The sequence below is a fragment of the Sinocyclocheilus anshuiensis genome, unplaced genomic scaffold (assembly GCF_001515605.1).
Source record: "Sinocyclocheilus anshuiensis isolate Anshui unplaced genomic scaffold, SAMN03320099.WGS_v1.1 scaffold668, whole genome shotgun sequence".
NCBI lineage: Eukaryota > Metazoa > Chordata > Actinopteri > Cypriniformes > Cyprinidae > Sinocyclocheilus > Sinocyclocheilus anshuiensis.
Window position 1 is genome coordinate 671,102 of NW_015557097.1, and position 9,925 is coordinate 681,026.

The window sequence follows — 9,925 nt, forward strand, 5'->3', positions numbered from 1 at the left end:
TTTTGGGTAAACTATCCCTTTCATCCCCTGACACGACCCATTAAGGCAAGAGATCAACTCTTAAACGCAAAACAAAAAAGTAAAAATAGCAACTTCATAAGATTATTCATATTATGGCATTGTTCGCACATCATTGGCATGTTTGGTCGAGTCTAACATCTACATTTATCATTAAGTAAATGCACTAGATGAGCACACATTGAAAACTAAAGCAAAAAAAAATAAAAAATCCGATAAACCTCTTTTGCTTGTGTAGTGCATTGCACATCTCATTATGCATGCCTCCTCCTTATCATTATTAAATGGCAAACCATAGGTGGGCTAAAATAGTTATGAAGTTCAGGGAACACAGATGGCATATTACAGTAATCGTAACAGATATGCTTATGTAAGTCCTCGGAGTGGAGAAAAACTCTGCATTATATAGTGATTTCATCATTTGCTATGGCTTGATTTCTCTATTCCAACAACAGGAAATAACAAACAAAAACCTGAAGCACCAACATATTCTCTTTAAAACTATCTTATGAATACATAAATAAATGCAATTATACTTTTTCCATTTAAAGGTGAAACACATCAAATGGATTTTACTATGTTACTTAGTATATACAGACACGTTATGCATTAATGTACAATTCTTTACATTGTTGAAGCATTCTTTCCTGTTTGGTTTGATATTTCAAGTGCTCAGAAAGTAAAGCTCGCTGTTCAGCGTAACAGCTGCACATAACATTATTTAAGCTGCTGCTTATGAAGTTGTAACCATTTGTGGCACTGCTTTTGAAAGTTTGATGACGTCCTTACTGGGTTTATCATCTCCCCCTTTCAAAATTGACCCTACATGCGAAAAGTGTGACAGTACATCTTTAAATACTGTCTCCAAATAAGCCCTAACTAACAGTCCTCCCAAAATGTCCTATAGTTGCAAAGTGTTTAACAGTAGCAGCATGACAGCAAGGCACAGGACGAATGTGCTGTCCACCAAATCCACTTCTAAACAACTTTAATGCTGCTTCATCTCAATCTATCTGATTGCCAGATTATACTCTTGTGCTTTCATGAGTTGGTGAGTGGGCTTTTAGCAGGTGTAATTGGGAAATCTTGATGCGGTAGGTTGTGCATGTCTATTTGATTCACAGTGTAATAGGGAGAAGTCTTGTTCCCCTACAGAGTCTAGGAAAATGGAGTTTACAAAGGGTTCGGAGACCCAACTCGAGTCCAGCGGCATCCATTTTGGAAGTGTTGGATGATGACTCATCAACTTTGCACACTATTTCCTCCTCACTGAGGCAGGAAACCTGAGTTTATCGTCGTGTATTATATCCTGTGTTTGATGTACGTCTTTGAAGCTCTCAGATCTCAGTTTCGTCTGGGCTACAGTTGGAAGCAAGTGTTCTGCTGCAGCTTGTCTATAGGCCGGCAAATGGTGTTTGAGCACATTATGGAAATCTACCGCAAATATTACTGCTCTTATGCTTTATATATTAAGACAGGGTCAATGAGGTGTACTGCAGCAGTGCAAGAGAACGTGGCTATGGAAGCATGAGCCTTTTATAGTGCTATAATGCAGGTCTGTGATGATGTGACTTGTAAGCACGTTTCTGTTGCCTTTGGAGGAGGAGCAGTGAGAGTAAAAGTTGCAGAGCCTCCTCAGTCCTGCAGCAGCGCTTCTCTCCAGTTAAAGCTGTGATTGGGTCCATGCGTGAGCGGCAGGATGGGTGGATCCACAAGCTGCCAAACACCCGTCTCGCCCATCTCCTCACAAGCACAAAAGCCTAAGTAAGGTATCTGTGCGAGAGAAAATGGAAGGGAGAGAGTATCTACAGTAGATTGTATATATCAAATATCACATATAACATAAAAAGACTGAAATAAAGACATAAATATATACTACTATACAAAAGGTTTTGGGTTTGTAAGATTTTTTGTTTTTGTGAATGTCTTGGGCTCACCGAGGCTGCTTTTATGTAGTCAAAAATACAGCAATATTGTAAAATATTATTAATTTAATAAAATTAATTGAACAAAAAATACACTGGTTTTCTTTTTTTAATATTTTTAAAATGTAATTTATTCCTGTGATGACAAAGCTGAATTTTCAGCAGCAATTACTCCAGTTTTCAATGCCACATGATTCTTCAGAAATCATTCTGATATGCTGATTTGCTGATCAAGAAAAATGTCTTATTTATCAATGTTGAAAACGTCTGTGTTTCTTGTTATTGTGTTAGATTTGTTACATTTTGTTCTTCGATGAAAGAATAGAAAGTTCAAAAGAACAGCATTTATTTGAAACAGAAATCTTTTGTAACAATGTAAAAGTCTTTACTGTTACTTTTGACCAATTTAATGCGTCTTTGCTGAATAAAAAGCATTAATTTCTTGAAAAAAATAATTTTCTTATGAGCAATTATTTCAAATGTAAAAATTTAATAAATTAAATATCATATAAGAATCTTTATGTATATAATTAAACTAGTCAATATTCACACTAATATATTTATTTATATATATAAATATAAATATAAACAATTCTAGAAATAAAACATTTGGAAAAAATCGACATCTGAGATCTGAAGAGATCTGACCTTTCTGACCACTTGCACAAAGTCTTTAGAGTTCTGTGGGGTCAGACCCTGTATCTGCCTCGTACAAGCCTCCAGAGAGGAAGCATGGGCCACAATCAGCACTGTATTTCCTGTTGGACACCACATGGAAACTTGGTAAACATAAAATGTCTTAAAGCATAAAACCTTTAAATCGGTATAGATTCAGACAAAAAAAATAAGTACCCGCTCATGACCTACCCAGATTATTGCACTCTGACAGTATTTCACGCGTCACTTGGAAGCTGCGACTGATGTATGTTTCATAGGACTCTGACACGGCCAGTTTACTGATGGGTATATGAGGTCTAGAGGGGAACAAGATGACTTAATAATAATTCATAATTCCTTTCACCGCAAGAAGATATTCATGAAATCAAAAGGAGACATAAAACAATATCGTAAACAATAAATAATGCTATCATTCAGAAACATTACAATCTAAAAGTGTAGCAAAAAGGATGTATAGTTCATTGAACGGCTAATAAAATACCTGTATGTTGTATCCACACATATGTTAGCAGCCGCCAGGTCTGCAGGAGGGATCCAGGCGGGTAATGAGGTTCCCGACACCCATTTAGTCCACTCAAACAAACCTGGCTCAACTCTGATCTTAGTCTTCCCATCCTTTTGAAGACCTGAGACATACAATCCATAATGGAAAAAGAGGCACATGGGAAGTAATTGATTTAGGGGTGTAAATGGGCATGGCTAATGCAGTAAAAACTGATTTGTGAATGAACAGAAGAAAGATAAAAGAGTAAAGGAGGTGCTGTTTTACCTTTGAGGATATTATAAGCTGTTTGCACGCAGCGCAGAGAAGGAGAACAGTATACAAAGTCTACCACGGTATGACTTTCCAGGAGAGCCTCCCCTGTAAAACAAATTACACAAAGTAAACACATGCTAGGGCCAATAGCAAAGCAGAAATGACACACTTCTTAATGGCATTATTATGTAAAACTAAGAGGAATTAATGTGATCTTGCTCTTGAAGGGATAGTTCTCCCCAAAATGAAAATGTTGCCATCATTTACTCACCCTCAAATTGTTGCAAACCTGAATGAAATTATTTCAACTGTTGAACACAAGTGAAGATATTCTGTAGAATTTTGTTAACCAAACAGTTGAAGGTAGCCACTGAGTTCCATGGCATGGGAAAAAAAAATACTAGGGAAGTCAATGGTTACCAACATTTTTCAAAATATCTTCTTTTGTGTTCAGCAGAAGAAAGAAACTCATACAGGTTTGGAACAAGTAGAGGGTGAGTTAATGATGACAGAATTTTCATTTTTTGGGCGAGCTATCACTTTAATGTGGATTTAACAGTAATGAGATACAGACCGACTAGACGAGCCTGTGTGGAACCGAACACAGTGATAGGACAGTCCTTATCATAGTCCCTGTACCCCCCAATCCTCGCTGGGAGACTCAGTGGCATATTGAGGTTTGACCGCACATACCGACCTGTTTAAGATAGAGGAAATATAAACAAATGAGCACACATCAGGATATTAACAGGGTTCTCACACATTTTGGCCAATAAATTCCCATGACTTTCTCTGATTGCTGGATACAGTTGCTACTTTTTTGATATATAGCTGATTAAATATTTTAGAGCTTAATATAAGTGTTCAATTTTCAAACTCCCAATAATTCCAGATTTGACCTGGTCATGGGAACAACTGCAAAGAGGTTAAAGAACTGATTTGGAAAGCTGAGCTCAGACCTTTGGCATCAAAGCACTGAGTGATCCAGTGTTTCCCAAACACTACATCCATTCTCTCACCATGGCGACACACAAACAACGTTCTCTTAGGCAATCGAGACTGATTGGGGCGTAGGATCTAAAACAAATCATAAATATTGGAATAAAACTTTATACCTAAAAAAAGCTTTCACATTCTGTCGCATCAACACAAGATTCCCCTTCTAGAGTTTTACCTGCATAGGTTGACATATAACGCTCAGACTGTTGGGATCCACTGGCATGGGGTCATCAAAGAGACGACCATCCAAGTGTGGGTCAAGAAAAATCCCACCCATTGCACCCCTGATATTGGTTGGGGGGGTTACATTAAGGAAAGACAAAGACCTAAAACAAGAGGTAAAGAGATGAAGAGATTTAAATATGTTAGTTACTGCTTTTAGTTCTAACATACCTTCACCACAGACCCATAAGAGTTTGACACTACACTACTGATCAAGTTTTTCCAAAGAAGCTCACCAAGGATCCATTTATTTGATCAAAAATACAATAAAACCAATAATATTTTGAAATATTATTAACTTATTAACTTATTCCTGTTATGGCAAAAGCTAAATGTTCAGCAACCATTACTCCAGTCTTCAGTGTCACATTATCCTTTAAAAATTATTCCTGTTATTTTCCATATTGAAAACAGCCGTACTGCATACATTTTTTTTTAAACTATAATGCATTTTTCTGGATTCTTTGATAAATAGAAATGTCAAAAGAACAGAATGAATTTGAAATATAAATCTTTTGTAACATTACAAATGTCTTTACTGTCACTTTTGATCAATTTAATGAATCCTTGCTGAATAAAATAATTAATTTCGTTAAAAAAAATTAAAAAAAACTGACCCCAAACATTTGAACATAGTGTACAAGCAGCTTTAGTTACTTCTTGACCCATCTTACCCATGTAAGACCCAAGTATCACACTCGTCTGCCCTATTGACGTAGTTTTCTGGCAGTAGCCCTGATAACCCTGTGCTCATCGAGGTCCCATAGACCCAGCCCTCACTGGCCGTGGCCTGTTCTGTAGATGACATGAAGATGAAGTCACTGGGCACCAGCTCCAGTTCATCATCATTCTGAGGCACATAGGGGTACATCACCCGCAAGGTCTTAAAACAGAAAGATAGAAAGTTACAAAGCCACCAAAGCCAAAAAGTCAGTATATGATAACAGAATTCACTAGTAATCTATCAGCATTAACAAAAAGAGCATTTTAATTAAATATATTCAATCATCCATAGTAAATACAACAGGTTAATACTTAATACTAAGTGTATTAATACAAAGTGTATCCATCTTATTTATAATTTGGAAATTATTAAAATAATTGCACGGATACAGATGAATCAAAGTAGTGATACATTGGTATATTTTATTTGGACTTTCGATAGCAAATATTTAGTATAAAAATGGTAAATTATATACTAAATTATGATAAATGACCTGACAATAATTACTTAAAACAAAACACTATAATATTAAGGATGCTAGATAAAAAATACAAAAAAAACAATGAATGACAACAATTTGACTACCTCATGATTGGCAAATCGGATGTCCCGTGACAAAAGCACAGCCTGCCAATCACAGCCCAATGTTATGTCTACACCTTTGGCAAGTTGTTCTAATGATGCAAGATGGTTGGATTGGAAGTGGTAGGCCAGAGTTACATGAAGCTGCTTCTTATGGGGCTCCACATGAACATCTGGAGAGAGAGAGAGAACTTTTTTTTTAAATTTTACATTGAATTAACCTTTTTGGCAATACAAATGCCTGTTTTCTTCCATGCCAGTAAAGCACACTAAAATTGAATTGAAAGAGGTAGGAAGGGAGCTGCAAAGGCAGAAAATTAAGACTATTGCTCCACTGTGTCATCATCAGTTATAGGCAGGCATAGCAATAACAAACAAGCAAACACACACACACCTGCTTTGGAAGCCGCCTCAGTAGCAAAGTCTGCAGCAAAGCTCTTGATCACCTCGGCCACCTTCTCTTCCACAAAGAGGCCGATGAAGTTTGAGGATGAGTAAAACTCCAGGGGCAGTGGGGAGGGGAAACGACCTCTCCACTGACCCACCACTGCCTGCAGAGCTTCACAGAGGACATCTACCTTACTATCGGCACACTACAGTGACAGAGAGAGAGATACAGTCTTACAGTTATGCTATCAACAACAAAGAACATACACTACCATTCAAAAATTCATACACATTTCAAAAACGTTTTTTGGAAGAAATTAACACAGTAAATAAATTCCTAATGTTACAAAAGATTTCTATTGCAAATAAGTGCTGTTCTTTTGAACTTTCTAAAAACATTCCTGAAAAAAAGTAGTGCGAATTCCACAAAAATAATAAGCAGAACAACTGTTTTTTTTTTTTAACACTGATAGTAAGAAATGTTTCTTGAGCACTAAATCAGCATATTAGAGTGATTTCTGAAAGATCATGTGACACTGAACCTGGAGTAATGGCTGCTATAAATTCAGCTTTGCCACCACAGGAATTAATTACATTTTAAAATATATTAAAATAGAAAACTGTTATTTTAAGTTGTAATAATATTTCACAGCATTACTGTTTTTAACAACTGATAATAAATGCAGCCTTGGTAAGCATAAGAGACTTGTGAAAAATAAAACGACCGCAAACTTTTGAATGGTGGTGTATATCATACAGATAACATGTAAGAACATAACTGGCAGCGTTGAATGCTGGGGGAGATTATCAATAAATAATTACTTGAATTTGGATCTGTTCGTTGTATCACTTCAGAAGACAGCATGTACATTTTTTGTAATCAAAATGGTTTGTTGTATCCTTTGCAACATTGTGTGCATGAACTTTGTTATTCAGCAATGAAAAATGACAGAACTAAATTAAAGCTGTTTTCATTATTCAAAAGACATTCAAAGTTATTTTCAATTTTCTATTAAAGTGCCTGTTGTATATTCACAGCTAATACTGTTTGCTTCAGTTATGTTAAAATGTTTGTGTTTTTCCTTATTTTTAAGTTGCTTTGGACAAAAGCATCTGCTACATTATTATGTAAATTTATACATGTAAACTTTTTTTAAGTTATATTTATGGGCATTTCATGCCTTTATTGCAGGGGTGTCCAAACTACGTCCTGTTTGAGGAGCCGGTGTCCTGAAGAGTTTAGCTCCAACCCCAATTAAACGCACCTGAACCAGCTAATCAAGCTCTTACTAGGCATACTAGAAACTTGAAGGCAGGTGTGTTGAGGCAAGTTGGAGCTAAACTCTGCAGGACACCGGCCCTCCAGGACCGAGTTTGGGCAGCCCTGCTTTATTGGGACAGGACAGTGGATAGCTGACAGGAAAGCTTTGGGTGGAGAGAAGGGAGCGGGATCAGCAAAGGACCTTGAGGCGGGAATCGAACTCAGGCCACCGTGAGCGCAGTTGCGCTATATGTCAACGCACTAACCACAAGGCTTTCAGTGCCGACTATACATGTAAACTTTTTATAGTTTCTAAGGGGCTGTGCCACAAAAAAAAATATATTTGCCTAATCTGTAAAAAAAAAAAAAAAAAGCATTCAAAAAGTGGTATTGAGTAAAACAACACGAAATAACAGATCTAATAAAGACACATGTTTGGATATGTTGATGAAGTGCTCTGACCATGAAGAACTGGCAGAGGGTTATGTGAGGGAAGATGTTGTGGGCTTTGTTCTTGCCACATGTAATGCGACTCTGCTGCCAGAAGTTGGAGAGCTGGTTGAGGAGGGGACCGCTGGGTTTCAGGTACAGCACATACTCCCTGGGTAAAGGATCATCCAGGAACGGGTCATCCACATGGGAGAACAACCTGCAAAATAGACATTCAGGCCATGTTCAATAAGGCATTATAAATAAGTGAGCAGTAGGTACACTTTTTGTTTGGGACTGAAATGAACAACATGGTTAGTTTAATTTTATTTTTAAAGTAAGAACATATCAATGATAAAATGCTTCTGACTCCCTGACAGCAGAGGGCAGCAGTAAACCATTAAAGGTGAAGTGCACACAAAGCTGAGTTTCAGATTATATGTGAGCCCACCTCATAGTGTAATGTTTCTTTCAGTGTGTGTTTGTGCTCAAGTTAAAATGCAACATATTATCATTTCAAAGTTTAAAGAGTGTCTGTGGCTCAGCACGGTTCAGCTGAAATGAATGGCTGTCAAAAACGACAAGGGTCACGGTGAACGTGTGTGGGTGTGCACACTCACCAGTCACAGGCTGCTTGTACATTTCTGCCCCCAGTCGAAACCAGCGCTTTTAGCCTGTAACAGAAAGGACACAGAGAGAGAGAGAGAGAGAGATCAGCTCAATTGCTGTACTGGTCACAAAATCAATGGCCTCCTTTCCGGAGGATGTTTATCAGTACATTAGTGCTGAGGAGTTTTCTCAGAGATCTAAATTGGATATCACGGAGTTGTTCCTCTATTGTTTCTATCTCTGTATGTGAAATATATTGTTTATCGTGCATGAAATCATTAAATAGGCTAAACAAACTCCATGATAACACTCTTAAACATTCCTTGTTCCCCAGAACATACTGGGAAAGCTGGATAATCACTTGTTTACAGACATTTATGAATATTCAGGAGGCTTAATTTTCTGGATTAGTTTAAACAGGGTTTCTGCAGGATTTTTTAAGTGCAAATTTAAGACTTTAAGACGTTTTTTAAGACCTGCACAAATAAAATTAATACCATATGAGCAGGGTAGGGCAATGTCTATAGTACCAATAGAAATTAATTTTTTCCAATAAGTTTTATGGGCATTTTTAACTTTAAGCCATTGTTCTCTAAAAGTGTGCAACAACTTTTGAGTCAAATTCTTGCATTTGGACTGTTACCAAGCAAATGAAATCAGTATCAACAAAATGTATCTTTGCAATACAGAGGAAACACAAAAGCTGCATCTTATGTGGCATTTAGATGTATTTACACACTGTGTAATGCAGCTCAGAGGGACATGGAATACTTTAACCTGCAGTTACAAATCCATGAATAATGTTTTGATATTTTAAACATAAAACATTGAAAACTGATGTTTGAAATTATTTTAAAAAAAATGAAAAGATACTTTAAATGTGAAATTAAAACCATCAGTAGGTGGCAGCAAGTCACTTTTAATAAGTGAGTCATTGCGATTGAACCAAATCATTTAAACGGTTGATTCATTCAGGAACGAAACACCATCATGTTGCTCAGAGACGCAAAACAGCGCAGCTTTTTGTTGGCAAAATAGAGCAAAAGCTGGAAATACGGTGTCTAAAACTTAAGTCTCTTAACTTCTTGTTTATTGAACTGTTGTATAAAATCAATATCACATTTGTAATCATGTTGACTTTATTCATATACAAGTTTTCACAAAAAAACTAAAAGTTTTATAAAATGATAAACTTTACATTTCAGCCTTTAAACCATTTTTAAAAGGTCGAAAGTATTAATCATTACATTCATTTAAAGAATTATTATCAATAAATTATTATATAAATTAAATAACAAATTAGGGGTTTGCAATATTGACAAAAAATCTCTCAG

At 36.5% G+C, this 9,925-nt stretch overlaps 1 protein-coding gene across 2 annotated transcripts in view; it reads right to left on the bottom strand.

Moving 5' to 3' along the window:
- Nucleotides 1-227: 227 nt before the first annotated feature.
- The window catches only part of LOC107677436 (ubiquitin-associated and SH3 domain-containing protein B-like), a 43,614-nt gene continuing 33,916 nt past the window's right edge, over nucleotides 228-9,925 (bottom strand). For both annotated transcript variants that reach the window (XM_016472339.1, XM_016472338.1), the window contains 13 exons: nucleotides 8,603-8,656; nucleotides 8,016-8,202; nucleotides 6,300-6,498; nucleotides 5,909-6,078; nucleotides 5,274-5,482; nucleotides 4,553-4,703; nucleotides 4,338-4,455; nucleotides 3,953-4,075; nucleotides 3,391-3,483; nucleotides 3,103-3,247; nucleotides 2,811-2,917; nucleotides 2,592-2,701; nucleotides 228-1,791 (listed from right to left, as the gene is read on the bottom strand). In XM_016472339.1, coding sequence (XP_016327825.1) covers nucleotides 1,654-1,791; nucleotides 2,592-2,701; nucleotides 2,811-2,917; nucleotides 3,103-3,247; nucleotides 3,391-3,483; nucleotides 3,953-4,075; nucleotides 4,338-4,455; nucleotides 4,553-4,703; nucleotides 5,274-5,482; nucleotides 5,909-6,078; nucleotides 6,300-6,498; nucleotides 8,016-8,202; nucleotides 8,603-8,656 — 1,804 coding nt within the window. In that variant the 3' untranslated portion in view covers nucleotides 228-1,653. The remainder of the gene's footprint in view (nucleotides 1,792-2,591; nucleotides 2,702-2,810; nucleotides 2,918-3,102; nucleotides 3,248-3,390; nucleotides 3,484-3,952; nucleotides 4,076-4,337; nucleotides 4,456-4,552; nucleotides 4,704-5,273; nucleotides 5,483-5,908; nucleotides 6,079-6,299; nucleotides 6,499-8,015; nucleotides 8,203-8,602; nucleotides 8,657-9,925) is intronic.